The following is a 20798-nucleotide window of genomic DNA, read 5'->3' on the forward strand; positions in this document are numbered from 1 at the left end:
TTGCCAACCACAGCACGTCGCAGCCATCACCCATCTCATCTCTGCTGATCGTTCTTCCTCTCAGTGGATGATCTACCCAAAACTATACCGTAGCATTGTGTTCCCGGGTTATATGAACATCTTTGTTCAAACGGTTTACCAAATTTCATAGCCAATCTCCTGGAACGCGAGCGTCTTTGTTCCTGCATTTGTTCGCGATCACCACCAAACCTAGAAGCAGTCATCGCTGTTTTGCCGCTACCTCGGATGACCCCTTCCAAAACCAACCATACTGCTGAGTTAGTCTTTCCGCGTTCTACGCCATGCTTTCCTCGTTTCACTAAAACACCACTGAAGCCGACATCGATGTTTGTGGCCATGTGCCCGATCGCCATCTTTGACGAAACCCGAACCACCACCGCTACATAGAGTCACCAGTAGTATCCTTAACCTACAAGCGCAACCTTCAGCCTTTTTGATCCATCATAGATGGTCGATACTAGATCTCAGCGTATCCTTTCTTTAATCCAAGATGGTACTTGCATAGCATACCAAGTCAACGCCACATCATTGTCCTTAGCCTAGTCAGTGAAGTCTAGTCTGCCCTACACTTCTTGAATCTTGCGCAATAATATTGTCAAGCCTGACACAGTGATTGCGCAATAATGCCTTTCCCATAGGAAGATAGTTCCGGAAAATCAGCATTTCCTTTTTAGTCTAATCTATCTCCTGAAAGCTATTCTGTTTTCATCTTAACTCCGATTTAGGTGATTCTTGCGCCTAAATGTTTCTAAAATCATTCCTATCCAACCATAGTGTTTTTAGTGTTTTAATGATGTTTGGTATGTTGTTCTTAGTGTTTTCTTTGTGTTGTTTGTCGGTAGTTCTCGCGATTAGTCGATAATGTTTCGGAGCAGTTCGAGGGACTTCAAGACCAAGATTTCGGCAACACTGAGCAGCATTGGGAAAAAGGCAAGTGTCCTTGATCATTTTGAACCTATGTTTTTAAATGTTTTGTTTTACAAAACTGCATGCAATGTCTGTCAATATGATGGGTAGTCACCTATGTTAGGGTTTTTCCGTAGATTTTCCCCTATCATCCCTTGGAACCTAGATGTTTTTTGGTTAGGTGTCTTTGTGGGTAGATTGCTTAGCCATGCTTTTGGGATGTTAAGAAGTGTTATGATCTTAACTAATGAACATATGCAACAATAGTGGTTAATGTGTTAATGGTCTAGCAACATGGAACCTTAGACCTTGAGCAAAGTGGTTTTGATAGTTATCATGGTTATGATGTTGGTTTAGTGTTTGCTCAAGTAACCTAAGTAAGGACCGGTTCGTGGAGCGACAACCCAAGAATTAACGTACCAACCACGAGGCTAATATGGGTAAGGCATGACATACTGATTAGAGTCTATTCAGTGTGTGTTGGGTCAGCACAAAAGGGGGCTTCTGGGTAGGAGCTTTGCTTGCGTAAAGCCTGGCGGTGAAACCTAGTGGGCAGACACATACTGGACAAGTCTCTGGTTGGTGGCAAATGTCATGCAGTGATTCTTGGCAGCACACCACTGGCGTGTGTTAAGTGTTTCGCGAACACGGCAACATGGAATTCACTGACTCGTGGGGAAGCTGGACAACCTCTGCAGAGTGTAAAACTGTTATAACAGCTGTGCTCACGGATATGAGAGACTTGGATCCTCACATGATTAGTGGGTTGTGGTTATGAGTTTGGTTGTGGTTATGGTTCTGGTACAGGGAGTACTAGATGGTTGTGGTTTGGTTATAGTACAGGGAGTACTAGAAGGTTATGGTGTGCAAGGTGGGGAGCCTTGTATGCTACGTGTTGGACTCTATGGGTTACATTCACTTAATAATTGCTTAATGCTTTTGAGTCCATATATGTTTTCATTACTCGCATTTATGCAAATAAACCCTTGCGTTAGCCTATTCTTGATATAAGCCTGCATATCATTACTTTCCCCCACTTGCTGAGTACTCTGTGCTCACACTTGCTATTTTCCCTATACCATGCGACATGTATGCTGCTGCTCAGTGAGTGAAGATGTTGAAGACTATCAAGACGAGATTGTGACGTTCTAGGCGTGTGTCTCCCGGTCAGTTGCATGCGGTGTTGTTGGGCACCAATGCTTCTGTTCCGCTGCAGATATCTTCATAGAAGACAATATATGTCAATTGTTGTAAGAGTTTAGCGTTTATTTAATAAAATTATTGCTTTTGTTACTTCACCTGTGACGTCCTTATGTGTGTTGAACATCCTGGGCACACATAAGCCGTATCTGGTTTTAGCTATTAAAACCGGGTGTGACACCAGGCCGGTTTCCCTCTGGGCGCAAGGCCTTGGGCTCATTGACAATACCCAGAGCACGAGGGCTTCCACTGCCCCCTGCTGCACGGTCAGCCATGCAAACATCACGTTGAGTCTTGGAGCCTTCGGACTCCGATTCAGTGTCCCATGCTTGGAGCACACTGGGCTCATCTGGATCATACCCCATGACGAACACCTCGCGTTGACTGGAGTCCTCAGAGCGGGACTCAGCGGTTGCCATGGATCCAGCCATGGGTCACCCAATGAAGTTATCAGCACTTACCGAAACGCAAAAACACGCCCCTACCTGGCGCGCCAACTGTCAAGAGTTAATCTCTAACAATACTTCCGGGGTATACCAGACAATGGGTGCGTGATCGACATGTTTGGTGTGTGAGTGTATGAACTCAAGAACACTAAGGTTATCAAAGTTCAGGCCTCCCGTGGGATAACAGCCCTACATCCTGTGTATTCTTTTATGGATAGTATGAAACTGTTTATAGATGTGCTCCTCTCTTTTTACAAGCTCGGTCCTCCCCTATTTATATAGCAGGAGTGGTGTACATACAAACAGATCGTGCCAACAACGTGACCGGTCTAATCCTGACGAAACCAACTACCCCTAGCTAGGGTAGGTATGCAGACCCTACACTGGTCGACTGGCCTACCCTGTCCCGTCGCTCCACGCCGCATGCCCACCTGCGACGCCGTCCTATCTGCCATGCGGCGCCACGCCTGTCTGTAACGACATCATGTAGCATTTAATGCTTCAGGATGGGACACTACCCATCTGTGCCAGCCAAGACTTCGTTCGCTGGAGGGGGTGCCTGGGGAAGAAAACACTTGAGTAGATAGCATTTAATGCGACTTGATAGGTTAAGATGAAATATCTACCCTGCGACCAATGAGGCTAGTCGCAGGGCTTACCTCCACGACCAGGGGGCTAGTCGCGAGAGCCTTGCCTGGTCGCGCGATAGGGCCACGGTCTTTGAAAAAATATCTACCGCCAGCTGGCACTCCCTTATGCGGACTCCCCTTGGAAGGGGACCCCCTTATTCTATACACCGATAGTTCACCTCTACAAAATTGCGGTTTACTGCCCCCCTTGTAGAATTCTCCTTTTTCCTACGAATTGCCTGATTCTTCAGCCCCTCCTAGTGTTGTTCCATCCTGTGGCCAGACTGGTGGCATATGGAGCAACGTATTTTAATAGGCGCCTCATCAAAGTCACCAGCTCCGTACATGTCAGCACCATAACCATTATTGGAATCATCCATCTCGTTCCGGAGCCGTTTTCTCTTCCTCCTCCCTATTTTTTGTTTCAGTAGACCACAATCTATCACATATTCATCACTAGTGTACTCTAACCATTGTGAAGGATCAAGAGCAGGCTCGAAGGTGGAGTCCCTAGTCTTCAGAGCCATTCTCTTAGAATACACTAGGTCAAGTAGTCGGGTGATGTGTGGTTCACTCTTCTCATCCAGCATGCTATGATGACATGAGAGCACGGGACATGCAGCAATTGAGGGGTCCTGCACGTGCACTCCATTGTAGTTAAGCCAACTCTAAAGATCCTACCGCCGGAGCTCCCACCCCATAGGTCCTTGGATCAAAGAGCTGTGTCTCGTGGGTAGCAGATATTTTTCCCTGCTTTGTAAGGTGCTTAGAGATAGCTTTTCCCCACACCTCACTAGCATCAAGTCCACTATGTGCTTTCTTCCACCAATCGACAAAATAGAAATTGCATTTGTGGAAGGTGTACTCCACGACAGCAGACATAGACATTGCACGGATGCCTTTAAGGACGTTGTTGAATACCTCCGAGATATTTGTGGTCATTGTTCCATACCTACAGCCACCCTCATCATACGCTAGCGCCCATTTACACTTATCAGTCATTTCACCCTTCAACCACTTTGTCGTAGGCTTGTTCAAAAGCTTATCCAATTCTTCAAGTCTTTTCTTGAACTCTCTTTGCTCTTTAACTTTGCAAAGTATCTTCAGTTTCCTAATAACCTCCTTGCTCTTCTGTCTTCTTCAAATGTTTGCAGCAAAATGATGCATGCACCACCGGTGCACAAGAGGAGGGTAACCCTCCATTTGTTCTCTACCTACATTAAGGAGACCCTGGTGCCGATCCGATATCATACAGACATGGCGTGCCGATCCAATTATGTAATGGTGAACCAAGTACAAGAACCATGACCAACTGATGTTCCTCTCTCCCTCTATCAACGCAAATGCTAGGGAGACTAACTAATCCTCCGCATCAATGCCAACAACAATCATCAATGTACCATTGTACTTTCCCATCAAGAAAGTGGCGTCGACACTAATCACGGGCCTACAATGCTTGAAGGCCTCCACGTATTGAGGGAAACACCAAAATACACGCTGCATGATGAGCTTCATGACACCACTATCGCTGCTCATCATGCCACCAGATGAAATGAACCACTTAGTCCTGGGGTTGAAATGTAAAATTGCATCTAAGATCCTACGGACCCTCGCGTATGCCTCCTTCCAATCTCCCTATAGTAATGTCATAGCATTTTGCTTTGCCCTCCATGCCTTGCCATACAACACTCGGTAATTGGTAAATACAACTACATACTCAATTAGAGAGGCTACAGTCATGTCCGAGTCTGCCCAAATGATGGGGGTGATGCGCCGACCAAGGTACCTCACCATGCACTAGGAGTGCACTTGTTCGGGCCTCGCTGACCCACAAGTGTGAGGTTGTTTCACATTTGTGACCTTCCATCATCGGTCATCACTTGGAATAAGATGGACCCATACACCCCATCCATAACCTCTCTGGCATTTTGATAGTGTACCTCTCCTTCGCATAAGAATGAATCACATTGTACGGCCTGTGGTGCCGCACTACGTAGTCCCTGAACTAGAACTTCACTTCGTCAAGACTATTAAATATCATCCCCTTCTTGATGAACTCCTTCTCATTGTCTCATTCCTCCTCCGTAGACATTAAGCCATTACCACATAGAGCTCTCTTAGTCAATGAAATGTCCGCGTAGCCCGGCACCTCAGGCACATCCACATGTACAGCCTTCAGTGTCCTCATCTCCTGCTCCGTGTAAATTCCATTCCACCAAGCCTCCTCCTCATCCTCACCCACTTCTCCTTCCACCTCAGCGTCCACGTGTCGTTGCTCAACACTAGACACATGTTCTACTTCTTCTACATCATCACCTTCATCTTCGGCCTCACTGTCCGACGAAAAGATTGGTATTTCCTCAACATTTGCTTGTGCCTCCTCATCCTCAAAAAAAACCATCATCGAAGTCGTTACTTACCACAACCAAATCAAAGTTATTGGAACCACATGTAGCTATCTCCTGAACAGAGGCACGAGGTACCTCCGGAACCATAACATCGGCAAGTTTGGAGACATCGGCCACCTCTGGGACAATGGCAGTAATTTTCTGAGTCAAATGCTCAACAGGCTCCACTTCCTGACTAATACTACCCGTCACATCTTGAACCGATGGCATCGAGCTTCCCCCCATACCCACATTAACTACAACCTCCGCGCAACAAACTTGAGAACCATTCACACAATCCTTGTACAACTTATAATCATTCTCTGATGCCAACTCCATGACAACATAGTGAGCCTTACCACATCGGCAGACATCAAACCTTCCACGTACGGTTACATCACATGCATCCGCATCAACATTCATAATTGACTTAACCCGAGCAACAATTTCATCGAAGAAAGGCGGGTTCCCAAATTTCAACACTTGCTCCCTCATCTTATCAAACTCCCCATTTGCATTAATCGTGCCACCACAAAACACACGAACAATCCGGTCCATCTACACAAACCATCCAAACATTTTGTCACAACGATTCATATGCCCTATCAAAACGTAGCGTTATACAACAACATGCTTCCATCATACACATTTAGCCTAACCATATATTATTTCATTTCCTACACCGAATAAATTGCATGCAACAAAATATACATGTTACACATGCGTAATAATACATCTATAGCACAATATTTGATCTCCAATCTACCCCCAAATGTACTAATTTCATAGATCATCAACTCCAAATTTTGAAACCCTAACCACCATTCAACTACAAATGCAAGCCAAAATAAACAAATAAACTTGGAGGGAATGGAGGAGTTACCTTCCTAGGGCAGTTCCCCATGAAATCCTCTTCGATTTGAGCCCAAAAACGCTGGATTTGGTGGAGGAATGAGGTGGGGGAGAGAGGAGTGGCGGTTCTGGTGCTATCAGCTCAAGGAAGAAGAAAGGGAGGAGGGAGAGGAGGGCAGCCGGCATGGCGCTCTGTATTAGCCTGAGTCACGCCAAAGGTATTGACATGACAGAGGTCGCGCCAACACCTTTGGCATGACTCAGGGGTGCCTCGTTGGCCCCACCTGTAAAGGCGCCAGAGCTGACGCCAGCGTGGCCACCTTGGTCACGCCAATTCATGTGGCATGATCATGTTAGGGAGTCACGCCAAGGACTTCGGTGTGACAAAATAGGCTACTTCCTGAAAAATCAGTTTCCCACATGATGTTTTTAAAATATTATTTTAAAAAGGGATAAAATAAAAAAATTCCCCGAACGACAACCTCCAACATCTTGGCCACCTGAAGGATGAACTCCCTCCGCTCTGGCCACTACATATGGGACCAGGATCGCAACCAGTTTTTTTAGAGCGGTACACACACACAACCTACTCACACCACACTCGCGCCCAACGCACGCACACGCGTGCGCGTCCTAAACACATGCTACAGACAGATACTCGCTAAACGCGCATACGTGTGCGTACCCCTAACCACTGCCAACCGGCTGTCCCTGCCACTAGGAGCGGACAAACCGAGCTACGCTCAATCCTCGATCATAGCTAGTTGGTAGACATATAAATAGCATGCAAAGGATTAGGATTAGAGATTTTTTTTAAATGAACCAGGCAGGAGAGATGCCGATTGTATTAAAAAATGAAGTAAGTCTAGACTGAGCAACACAATGACCCAAAAGTCAAGCAACGAAAACGACAACATCCTAAATAACAGCACTAACAACAATAAGGGCATCTCCAATGGTTTGAGATAGCTGCTATCTCCTACCTGAGAGAGCACACTTCTCAATGTTGTGACTGGCACAATTCCCCATACCTCACAGAGGAGAGAAGGGAGCAAATACTAACTCTTGAAGAGGAGAGATGAAGAGCTAGTACTTGCAAGTCACCTCAACACCTCTCTTCTCTGTTAGGTATGAGGAATTGTGAACGGCAGGACCTATATAAATTTTGAGAAGTATGCTCTCTCAGCAAAAAGATAGTAGCTATCTATAATCATTAGAGATACCCTTAGAGAACAACTATAGCAACTATCGACAGCGGTCGGTTGAACAAGACAACAACACACGACGCACCACGCACCCCGCTGGCCTCTGCACCACCAGCATCGACTCCATTTCAATGCCACACTGTCGCTCCATCGGACTTCAGCATCACTGGCCTTCGCTCCACCGGCCGTAGCACCAACCATAGAAACAAGCACCCGCCTTCGCACCACATAGCCCAGCCATGCAGGGTTAGCCACTGCCGTGCCACCATGTCACCGACAGGAAACCGTTGAGGCGGAAATGGGCGCCCCGAACCGTTGGGCGCGAGCGGCCTGAATCGAACCAAACGTCGTCATGCGGGACCGGTCGCCGCTGCACCGCCGCACTTTCGCATGGCTTGGTTGTGAGGAACCGTCCAAATAGTATTCTAATTAATCATCAGGAGGATCATTATTCATAATCACAACCTCGACGATTAACCAGAATACCATTCCGGTAGTCCCGGCACGTGTTTTGTGCCCAGGATCGGAACACATGCCTTCCAACTCAAATATCACAACACAGTTTAATAGAGAGCAAGTAATTAAACTGGATTACAATTATTAAACATGCAACTGCTTCCACAATTTACAACAAAAGAAGAACAGCAACAACTAAGCAGCGGAAGAAAAACCTATACAACAAAAGAGTATGGAGCCGTATGCCCTTAGGCTCCATACCAAAAGCGTCGGAGTTCGGAGTAGAATGTGCTACTCCTGCCCGCCACCCGGATCGGCAGGCAAAAAGTAGCCGAAAACTGCCTCTTCCTCGCCGACCTGTGAACCTGAAAATAACTTAAGGGCAGCACCCCTTAGTACGAAGGTACTAGCAAGTCTTACACAGTATGAGTATATATATTCTCGACTCCAAGGATCATGCATTTAAAGCTGTAGCAAGGATCAAGACATGTTTAAGTTCATTAAGCGGTAAGCAACCTAGACTCTAGGTGTAAGCAACTGACTTAACCAACCACCGACTCAAACTCTGCCAACCAACTGACCACAACAGATATGTAAACAACAAGTGTATAAAAGTAAACCATTACCACCAAACCACCGACCACATACCGACCAAACCACCCCAATCCAACCATGCCACAACCCATATCGAAACTCTACGACCAAAATATGGTCGCTCGGTGGAGATAAGCGATAGCGATGCTCATGACCGAGAGCGCGGCAGTTCGAACTGATTATACACCCTGCAGGGGAATACTCCTGGGCCCACACGACACAGGGACCATACGGCTTGTGCCACCCGCTAAGATGCACACAAGGGGGTACCCGTGACAACCTTTCCCAACCAGGCCCAACCATGTGGATCAACCATAGCTCGGCACGGTGGTATTAGAACTACTCCCCGAGCAAACTAATACCGCTAAAAGCCCGGACTCAAACCGGACTCACACCGTCTATGACGAGGCCCACATGACCACGCCTGCGAAGGTAATCGGCTCGCCTACCATTATATCAGCATGTGGTGAGTAAGGTATGTGCTAAAGCCGACTACACCGATGATCGGTGCTTAACCGGTGCAAGCGGTCTACGGTGTCCGGGTTCCCTCCCCGAACTGCCTGAGGACTCCTTGTGAGCAGATGACACCCCTAACACCGCCTACACCTCGTCTCAACTCACCACTCACCAAACCGACTCATCCTCAACACAACCACAAGTGTGAACAAGTAATAAGCCCTAGGCTCGTGACAACGGTGGACGCCGTCGTCGACTTCTACCGGAAAGCCTAAGTACCACTAAGCATAGCGAACTATCATTAGACCTCGACGACACCACTAGGCTCCAAGGAATAACACATGACACGTGACCGAAATGGGAGAATGCATAGGCATAGGTTCTACCCAACTCGGTACCCGACACATGCAATGTATACATAAGCGTAGATAACATATTAGATTTTTAAGTAGACACGGTGCAATATGATAGATGCTTGCCTTGCTGCCCTAGCTGCTGCTCACAGCTACCCGAGTCATGATCACCACTGCGGGAACCTCCGGGGACAGCCTCGTTCGCCTCGTTCGCCGGGTCGAAGTTCCCTAAAAGAATCACGCATGCAATGTAATGAATATGAATGACATGTAATGAAAGATGCTTCACTGCAAGACAACAGTGGAGATGCAATACACTTATGCCATGAGTTAAAAGCCTTAAGGATTTCCTTATCTGAACTACTGTTTAGCATTTAACAACTCATTAATCCTCAGTAAGTATTTCATAAACCCTAGCATTTTTAAAGAACATGGCATAATTTAACAAGATTGACAAAATTGGATTTACCAACTTTGGACTTATCAAAAATTGTTTAAGAATTATTGAAGATTAAACACATTTCATTAATTGAACAAATTTAATTATACATTTCACAACACCTAGTATTTTTCATGTGCAGAGAATGATAATACAAGGCCAACAAAATTAGATTCATCAATTTTGGAAATACCAAACTTTAACTATGAATTATCAAAGCTTAGACATATTTCATTAACTCAACAACTCACAGCACACATTTCATGGCCACTGGTATTTTTAATGGATAGATCATGTTACAACAAAACCAACAAAATTGGTTTCACGAATTTTGGAGCTCTACATAATTTCCTATGCATTTTTCAAGATTCCAGCCGATTTATTAGTTCAACAAATACCCAATTTCGCATTTTCCGATTTTTTTCGAATACTTAAATACCCTAAATCTTTCTCCACTCGGGTTCGGCCAGCCGCTGTGACTGACAGTGGGGCCGGCGCATTTTGACCCGAGTCAAAATCGACCCGCGCCCAGTATACAGCGCGCCGGCGGCTCGGGCGACATCGCCAGCAGCGAGCGGCGGCTTGAACATCCCGGCCGAGGGTGAAAACGGCACTAGCGCGAGCACGTGGTTACGGCGGGGGCACATGTCGACGCCGGCGACGGCCGGAGCACGGCGAGCGGCGGCGAGGGGCAGAACTAGCACGGCGGCGGCACGGCTTGACGCGCCGACGGCGAACGGCGACGCAACAAGCCCAGCCGAGCACACCTACACGTCCTTCGTGAGCGCGTAGACCTAGCGGCGCGCTTCCCGACCGACGAGCTCGATGGCGGCCCGACCGGCAGCGTGCGTGGGGAGGCGGCGGCGATTCAACCACCGCGGAACACCGTGCCGGCGACCAGGCAGAGAGAAGACGGCGCGCGCATAAGGCGTACAGGAGCATGGGGAAGCTCACCGTGCAGCGGGTTAGGCCGGTGAGGCTGCAGAACAGTGGGGCGACGGGAGACGGCGGAGCTCGGCTGCCGCCGTTGGGGAAGAAGGCGCGGGCGGCTCCAATCCGCACGGGAAATGGCCGGGGAAGGAGGGGAAACGGCGGAGGAGCTCGGGGTGCTCCTCCCTGCGGCTCCACGGGGCTCGGGCTCGATGGAAACCGTCGACGGCGCGTCGAATTTGGCCGGCGGTGCGGCGCAACGTGGCTCTGCTCTGAGGTGTGCTGAGCGACCGGGAGAGCAAGCGAGGAAGAGAGAAGAGAGACACCACGAGAGAGCGCCCAGGGGGGGGGGGGTTAAGGCCGACGACGCTTCCACTCGAAGGCTCGGCCGGTGACTCGACGGCGTGCTGGGTTTGCCGGCCGCGGAAGTCAACAAAGCCGGCGCCGCGCTCTGGAAGCAGCGCGGCTGAGTGAGGAGGGAGGATGACGAGTGGGTCCCGCATGAACAGCAACCGCCAGGCAAAAATATCTCCACCACTTTAGCCATCCATTTGAACACCTTCCCAAAGTCCAAAATTTGCAAAACCAATTTTGCTGGAAACTAAAACTCATAAGGAACCCATTTGAACTTGTTTGACTCAGAAAGCTTGCACCAATTTCAAATGAAAATTCTCCAAAGAGGCAAGCTTTTCAAACTTGTGCTGATTTTTATGCCTTGAAAACAACCCCCAAAAATTTGGGAAAATTCATTTATATTCTCCTCCTGGCATCTATTAATTTCTAAAATTATCCCCAGCCCTAGGTTCCATAGAAGTTTTAGGAGATGCTTCACAACGCATCAGTTAAACCCCATTCAACTAAATTCGGTTTAACCCACACTGCAAGTCTATATGGCTCAAAACAAAAACAAATGATGCTCATTAGCACTTAACTACGTGTTTAGAAACTCTGGGCCGTGACATTGGTCATCACCTCGCTGCTCCTAGACACCACGTGCACGCCGCTGCACCACCCCCCTATTGCCGCACACTCACCACTGTTGGCCTCAGCACCACTGCTCCATCACCGGCCTCAGTACCACAACGCCACCGCTAGCCTCCGCACCGGAGCAAGGCCGACATCAGCACCACACCATCACCTGCTACCTCTGAGCCACCACAGCACCACCGGCCTCAACCACCGCAGCGCCGCACCATGCCATCGTCAGCCCGAGCACCATCACACCGTGCCACCGTCGGCCCAAGCACCATCACACCGACACCGGCCTTAAGGCCTCAACACCATCGCCTCCCCGCACCACCGTGCCACTGTCGGCCCCAACGACCCCGTATACCCAAAACCAGGCTGCCCCGCACCGAATAGGCCACCGCTATGCAGGGCCAGTTGCCCCGCGCTGCCCCGGTCTTGCCACCTGCAGATCGATTCATCGCCGACCAGATCCGCCCACCTCCATGTGGATCTGGCCACCTCCATGCGGATCCGGCCGCTGCCAGCTGGATCCGGTCACCACCAAAGGCCGCCGTCGTGCCTTCGCTAGCCTCCACATATAGGCGCCGCCGACGCGCCGCTACTACCCGATGCTCACGGGCGCCGTCGCTGCTCCTGGCCCTAGCACGCGCACGCCGCCACCGCACCTTGCTGAGCCAGCCAACCCACACCCAGACGTTGTCTTGACTCACAAAAGAGAGATAAAAAAAACATACCAAGACCTTTTAGACGTACTAAATAGGTAAACTCGATCATTTTATTTTTTTTCCTCTAGTAATCTTTATTACTATTTATAATGATGTACAAAGCGTACATAAGATATCGTAAATAGAGTATAATCTACCTTCCATATATGAATGAATATAATATAGTAACTAACTTTCTAGTTCGTAGGTAATATTCATGTCTCGCAATTCGTACTAAAAAAAGGTTCCACTCCACTGAAGTTTTGTTTCCTATTGCAATGTATGAAGAGAGCTCAGGCAACAATTTTTATGGGTTCTATTTATGTAGGAACATCCACTCATTCACCAGAAACAGTGTGATGGAAAATAACGTTGAGATATGCAATTACATATGATGCCTTCTTTTCAGTTTCTATATGTGTTCACGGATTAATTTTTTCAATTCTTCAAACGCAACATTTCAAGTAGCGCACAAGTCATTTACTCCCTGAGAAATCAATGACATTCAAGAACAGCTCGCCGGGCTCCTCTTTGAACATGTTATCAATTAAAGCAGGGAGTTTCATGAACCGAGTGTGACTCTGCATTCGGGTCCTTCATTCGACACTAGTGACTTAGAAATGTCATTACCTTCTAGTAAATCTAGAAGGCGGTAGAACGATGATTTGCGGTCATATATTTTGACATTATAAACCTGTTGAAAAACTGTATTGAATGACATGTGATTTGTGTATCGTACTAAGTTTTATGTGTATATATGTTTTGTGATTGAAATATGTCGAGCCTTGGATGTATGTATATATGTTTTGTGCATGCCTGATGTTGCTATTTTATATATATATATGCTGTTTTGAATGTGCTGTTGTTAGAAACAGTCTGATTCTGAATAGGGGGCTATCACTGTCGGCTTGTGGCCGAAGCCAGCAATAATTGTCCACATATCACTGCTGGTTGGTAACGTAAGCTCGTGGCTCATGGCTGGAGCCGATAGTGATAAGTAGTATCACTGTTGATTGGAAAACCGACAATGACAATAGGTTACGAGGTGACAGTGATAGGTATTTGCAGTAGTGGATTAGCATAGCATTTTCATGGGAGTGACAGAACTGGCAACTAGAATTTCCAGGCCCATCCCGTAATAATCACGCTGTTCCTAGTCAGAATGGAATCTTGAAACAAAGGCCATGTAAAGATATGTATACTAGGGGGGTAATTTGCATTTCCAAATGATTTGTATTTTATGAATAAATATTTATATATATGTGCCAGCCCAATTAATACTTCAAGGCATTCTCTGTAGCGTCTACGGGTCAAAAAAAACATGCCTGAAGATTGCCGAACTAGCTCGAAATTTTCTTATCAGCGTTCAACGAAATACTAGTCACCATTTAACACTCCAAGTCACAGTTGACAATGATATATACAGTTGTATACACGTGACTTTTCTGAACTTTTACACGAGGGCTTCAAATTGAATGACTAACTGTACAAGTGACTCCACCAAGTGCACTCCAGTCCAGACACCTGATTTGTCCACAACTGAAAGTGATCCATGCATATACAAATACACCATATGACCATTCCTAATTTTTGGACCGTACCCTATAGGACTATTCAAACTGAAAGTCGGAGCACGACATCCAGGAGGTGGATAGGGCACGGGCACTGTAGTCCCCTATTCTGCCCCTACCACCATAGGTTCACTTCCGCTAGCCAGTCAGGCTGTGTTTGGCACTGTGATGGATTATGATAATCTCGTTTGCCTAACAATTTTGGATATAGAAGAAAAAGGCTGAATTTCACCATGAAGTTAAACCCACTAATCACATAACCCCTTGAACTAAAAAAGAGCAAATTCGCCCCCATGTAGTATGAAAACTGGTACAAACAACCACCTAAGGTGGGTTTGCAGGTGATTTTGCCTATGCGGTAGTTGATGTGGCACTTACTAAGGATTTTCTTGACATAGTAATTCAACACATAAATATTATTTATATTAGAAATAAAATATTTACTATAAATAATATTTTATTTATAATGTTGGAAATATTGTTATTATTATTATTATTATTATTATTATTATTAAGAATATTATTGATTTTTTTTTTTTGGACCACTAGCAAACCAGACGGTGTCCGATTCTATTGATATAGAAGAAAAAAATACAAGAGAATAGCCTTGGAGGCTATAATCAGGAGAAAGAAAAAAACGATAACTACCAACAACTAACAATCACTAACAATGACTAAACAACCGCAACCAACAACTAGCAACAACAAACAGCAACAAAAATAACAACAAGCGGCACCCGACCACCACTGAGCCAACACAGAGCACTATGTTGCACACCGGCATGCTGGCACACCAAAGCTGCTACTTGCACCGTCTTGTGACGATGTCCCGCACTGAACTAGCCACTGCCAAGCAGGGCTAGCCGCCACAGTCCACTGCAAGATTTTTTGCCGACGCACCATCATTGCCGCTTGCGCCGTCATCGACGTTGTCCCGCACCATACTAGCCGCTACCAGGCAGGGCTAGTTACCGTAGTCTGCTGCATGCCGCCATGCCGACACGCGTGCGGCTACCTCTGGCCACCGCCACACTGGCCCAACCCATGGCGCTGGACTAGCCATTATTAATGAATAATATTGTTGTAATCTTTAATATTGGTATATAAATGCATGTATTGAATCTCCATGGTACCATAAATGGCAAAAACCCTCCTTAGTAAGGGTCACACCAACATTGAATTAGCAAAACCATATTGTGTGGATACCAGTTTTAGGTCCAATTCGTGTGTATAAAATAAATAAATTAGGTACAACATGTAAAAAATCATTTGGATGGCTGGTTTTGGACCAGCCCAAATCTGACGTTTTTAAAACTACAGCCGTAAACAAAAACCTGTTCGAACGCTCCGGTTTTTTTTCGAGAAATGTCCAGGTCCTCTAGCGAGTGGATCCGAGCAGCTGAAGCAACGATGTGGCACCCACTGCGAGAGGGATGCTGCTGCCCCTTGCCCGATCTTGCTTCACCGTGACAATTTCTTTGCATGGTTGTACATTCAGTTTTCTTCTGTGAAGTAATAGAAGGAGATAATTATGTGGCCAATCATATTGTGTACATTCAGTTTCCTTCTGCTCTGAATGAGGGCTAGATGAGTGTTGAACAAATTAAGAACATAAATAGCTGCGTTAGCATTGAGCGAGACAACTATTATATAAGTGCTTAATGACTTGGCACCAGGGTTTCTAACTATTTCGAAGTTGACTGATATTAGCCTTAGGATTAACCTTGAGATGGGTTTTATTTTTTGTCTGGGCATAAAATTCATTTTGATTTTTGCTGTTTTCATTCAACCGTATTATGACAATCGGACGGTCAATTGAGAAATAGTTAGAGAATCCCTTTTAAAATACACCTTATGAAAGCCATGGTCCCACAAGAGCATAACACCGAAGTTAACAACCAACAATAGCTAGCAATCACAGTACTCTAAGTCATAATTTAGGTTATTCTGAATCTGTGTGCCAGTCAAATATTTATTGATTTAGCCATCAATATATAAAATATTTTCAACGTCTATAACACCAAATTGGTATTAGTAGGTCCATTATAAAATATACTTTCATAACAAAAACATATTTTTTTCGACGCAGCGTATTTAAGTAGAAACTGATGATCAACGTGTCACGTTGTAGGACTGCCCAATGTCCTAAAGAACCTACGTTGTAACTTTAAAGGAGTAGTAGTCATGCTATTGTCCATAGTTATTTATTTGTCCATTCCCCCGGGACAAACAAGACATGCACCAACAACAAATACACTGACACATCGTTCAACTTTGCATGCGAACCTCCTTATATGGTGACGCCACTAGGTGCAGTTGGTTCTTTCTCCTCGTCGTTGCGCCGATGAACATGTCCATGTTAATCTCATCCGGCCGCATTCCGCCTGGCAGGCTCCAGTCGAAGTAGTAGAGAAGGCGTGCCACGATGAGCTCCAGCACAGCCAGCCCAAAGGTATCACCGGGGCACCGTCTCCTCCCGGTCCCAAACGGCAAGTACTCGAACCGGGAGCCTTTGTAGTCTATCGTGCCATCCTCGAACCTCTCCGGCCTGAACTTCTCCGCGTCGTGCCAGTACTCAGGGCTCCTTGCCATCGCCCACGCATTGACCATGACCCTGGTGCCCTCTGTGACCTCGAAACCGCCGACGTCGCAGGTCTCCCGGCAGAGATGGGGGACCAGCAGCGGCACCACTGGGTTCAGCCTCATGCTCTCCTTGATCACCATCCTTATGTAGCATAGCTCGTCCATCTGGCCCTCATGATCTTGTGGGCTCTTGTTGTCGAATACTCGTCGCACCTCGGCCTGTGCCTTGGCCATCACCTCCGGGTTCCTCATGAGCTCCGACATGACCCACTCGGCGGCCGACGACGTCGTCTCCGTCCCTCCGGTGAACATATCCTAAATGAAATCGACTACATGAACAAGAATGGAAAAAAAAAAAGAGAGGCTAGAACATCTTAGAGCGATTCACCACTAAATTACCAGTATAATTGCCTTGATGTTTGTTGTGCCAATGGGGAATTCAAGCTCCCCCTCGTCCCTGATCCTAAGCAGGACGCTCACAAGGTCATCACCTCGCTGCGCCTCGCACTGAGCGATGATCTGGTCAAAGACGGCGTCCAGCTGCCAGCGTGCTCGCCACAACCGGCGTCTCACCCCAGTGACGACGTCGATGAACCGTAGCGACGGGAAGAGGTCCCCGAAGGAGAACCCCCCGCTGATCTTCAGCCCCACATCGATCGCCGACAGGAACTGCTCCTGGAGCTCGCCGCTGCACACCTGGCCGAACGCCGCCTTTGCAGTGATCGCGTTGGAGCAGGACATGAGCAGCCTGGCGATATTGACCGGCTCGCCGCCTTGGCCAGCGGCTTGGATCTTCCTAACGAGGGACAAAGTCTCGTTATCCCTGACGGGTGCGAGCTGCCGCACCATTTTCGCGCTGAGGAGCTCCACCGTGCAGAGCTTGCGCAGCGTCCGCCAATACGCGCCGTATGGCGCGAAGCCGACGTCGAGGTTTCCGTAGCAGAAGATCTCCGAGGACAGAAGGCTCGGCCGCGACGCGAAGATGATGTCCTTTTCCTGGAGCACCTCCTGGGCCGCCGCCGGCGAGGAGATCACGACAGTGTCGATCTGGCCCATCCGGAGGAACATCACCGGGCCATACTTGTTGGCCAGGTCCCGGAGAGCGACCTGTGGATGCGACTTGAAGAAGTGGAGGAGGCTTCCGACCAAGGGGAGATTCCATGGGCCTGGAGGCCGCCTCTTCTTGGAGCTTGGTATCGATTTGCGGCTCAGCAAGGTCACGAGAATCGGCAGGGAGATGAGAGAGAGGGAGATGAGGGTGGCTGCGCTTAGCTCCATGAGGATGGCTTGATTATATAATTTTACTTTGCACTTTTGCTTGGGAAAGAAGAGCAAGAATTAAAGGCCTTTTATAAGCCTTTGCCATGCCATGTTTTGTATATAAACTGAAACCAAGACTTGATTTTGGGCAACTTGCACACTACATTCATGTCATACGTCGATTTTTTTCCAAGCACGTTATATGACAGGTTTGAATTTGAAGACCATATGTTGAGCACAAATTTCCAAGCACGTGATATGACCTCTTTGGTACCGCACACGCTAGCCGCCATGCCATCAATTCGTTGTGTTTGTCCTTGGAAAGCAATTTTAGGATCTGTTTGGGTAGTGTGTGGCTTTGGAACTTTGGGTTAGGTGAGAAAGTTGTTGTTATTGTTGAATTTTGATTGTTGATTTTTATAATAAAATTTTAGTTTCTCAGCGCATCTAAAAGTCAGAAAAAATCAGCAAGAACCTGCTTCTCAACTTTTAGTTTATTTCGGTCACATCCGCTTCCCCAGACAGTCAAAAACTAGCAGAAGCCTGGGCCAGAAGCCAACTGTTTAGATAGCTTCTGGCTTTTTTCAGAAAAAGGTTGAAAATAAACCTATCCAAAAGGGGCCTTAGTGTATTTGGCAGCGAACTAGATACGCGCGCGACTGCGACTTGCCAGGTCGCGGTCCGCTCGGCCAGCGCCCACGCGCGCGTGATGGCCCGCCAGTGGGCCCGCCTGCCAGCCGCAGTGGCGCGACTTGCCAAGTAGCGCGCGCAGATTAGCATCGCTCTTGCCTGGCTCCGCGCCGGCCTGGCCCCGAGCATGTAGCTCCTCACTGTTTGGTTGGTTGGGCGGACGCGCGAGCCAGGCCCGAGCCGTGCAAAATCACTGTGCCAGCTAGGCTCCGCAGAAACTGATTTCCGCTGAGCCTGGCTCGGCCGGTGCGGGTTCGGGTATGCGTGAATTTTTTTATTTAGTTCTCGATTTTATTTAGAGGTATAAGAGTGATCTAAAAATTCTAAACGTTTTTATGAATAAATTAGGGCTCACTAACAACCCATTTTAATTGGTTTGATAAAAAAGGCTAAGCCAATATTTGATTAAAATTCTCCAAAAATTTGGAAAAATCACTAATATTCTTATCATGTGATGTATTAATTTATAAAAATATTTTCAACCCTAGTTTATTTGATGAAAAAGTGAGTTCATTTGTAATGCAACATATACTCATGCGGGCAACCAAACACAATTTCTTCTCAGCCAGGCTGAACATATGCAGCCAACCAAACAGACCATATTGCATCTCTTCAGCCTGTCTCAACTCAGCCTATCTCAACTCAACTATGCGAGCAACCAAACGGGCCCAAAATCGCTGCATTTGATCCGCAGCTGTGACAGGGCGGGGCACCCAATGGCTTGGAATATGGGCAACACCCGGTGTGCCCAAGTTGAGTCCATCATAATTTATACAAGCACTGTATCTGGACCACGATGACCAGTGCATCTCAATGAGAACCTATAAACTCTCAGCCACGGTTCAGCGTAAAGCTTTATGTAGCATCAAGATTGGCGATTAGAGGGAAGTGAATAGGCGTATTATAATTTCTTTGATGATCTACTCCTTTTTCACCCAACGCACCCCTAAAACGCACAAGCGGAAGCAAATAGAGAGAAATACGGAAAAAAAAAACAAAAACTGAAGAAGGCATGTCTCTCATAGATGGAATATGAACACTAGGTTACTTTCATGACCATTCCATGGATCATTGCCCAAAAAGCTCGCAACTTGAAAGAATAAAAAAGAAGATGGTCACTAGGTGAAGAAACTCTCGAAGTTGATGACTTAGAGGTAAGGGAATGCGAGACCCAAATTTGTACTATAGTACGCGCATTTTATGCCCCTAGCAACAAGGAGAACAACTTCATAAAGATGGAAAAACTGCAGCTCAAACAGAAAACGAAAATCACAACGAAAATAGAAAAACTTGCATACAAAGCAAAGGAACCAAAAGAAAGATACTAGAAGGAGATGAACACGAGCATATGCAAGAAAATAATCTTCATTTCATTTAGAGATAGCCCTATTTTCGGCAGATTACAGAGATTTTTCTCTCACAAAAGTTCTAACCTATTACAAAGGCTAAGTATATCCTCTCCTCTCCTCCAAACCTATCACTAGGCTCTCAAATGGTTAGCTCAAGGCTCCCCTCCAGCCCTACCTCTCTATTTATAGGCGTAGGGAGATGCCTTAGCCCTTCAATTTCCTTGTTCCCAAAATACCCCTCACCAGTAGTGCACTCCTACCTACCACCGGGGTATTTTAGTCCAGATTCTGCTCCATCCATTGAATGATCGTGGCTTCTTCACGACTTAACTTCGTCTCGACGCAAACTTCGCGATGATGCCATGTGGACCTCCAGTCGTCCCGCGGTTTTGAGGCCAAACCGCAAAACCCTAGAAGGCTTCTCAAAGCGTGACTAGCTGTCACTTGTTCTGCCTCAAGCAAGTGCCCTGATGTCCACGCGTGTCCTCCATCTTGTGATCTTAACCGCCGGCAAGTCTCTCCCGCTCCCGATCCCTCGAGCCGCCTTGTCAGTTGCACCGGCATCCCCTTCGCTTGACTTCATCAACACGACGTCTTCATCAACCTTCATCCCATGCCTTGCTTGACCTCTACGTGTACCGCTACGATCACCCTTGACTGCGTCCGGCCTCCTTGATCGTCCGGCACCAAGCTCCCCGCTTGGCCCCGATCATCCCGTCGTCGTCCATCAAGTTACATCCATCACCTGCATACCATGAGACAAGCAAACACATATCCCCAACTCCAAACCATCTTTAG

At 47.1% G+C, this 20798-nt stretch overlaps 1 protein-coding gene across 1 annotated transcript; it reads right to left on the bottom strand.

Annotated features, from left to right (window-relative positions):
* Positions 1-16054: 16054 nt before the first annotated feature.
* On the bottom strand, positions 16055-18073 carry LOC133898271 (cytochrome P450 99A2-like). The gene is made up of 2 exons (XM_062338900.1): positions 17101-18073; positions 16055-17016 (listed from the first exon to the last, which is right to left on the bottom strand). The coding sequence occupies exons 1-2, from the start codon at positions 17977-17979 to the stop codon at positions 16387-16389; spliced, it is 1509 nt and encodes a 502-aa protein (XP_062194884.1). The 5' UTR covers positions 17980-18073; the 3' UTR covers positions 16055-16386.
* Positions 18074-20798: the final 2725 nt, after the last annotated feature.

The sequence above is a fragment of the Phragmites australis genome, chromosome 18, assembly GCF_958298935.1.
Source record: "Phragmites australis chromosome 18, lpPhrAust1.1, whole genome shotgun sequence".
Classification (NCBI taxonomy): Eukaryota; Viridiplantae; Streptophyta; class Magnoliopsida; order Poales; family Poaceae; genus Phragmites; species Phragmites australis.

Bases quoted from the DNA above. Each gene is read 5' to 3' on its own strand.
- LOC133898271 (XM_062338900.1), bottom strand. From the start codon at position 17,979: ATGGAGCTAAGCGCAGCCACCCTCATCTCCCTCTCTCTCATCTCCCTG. The intron at 17,017-17,100 runs GTAATTTAGTGG...GATTTCATTTAG, and splicing joins ACATCAAGGCAATTATACTG to GATATGTTCACCGGAGGGAC.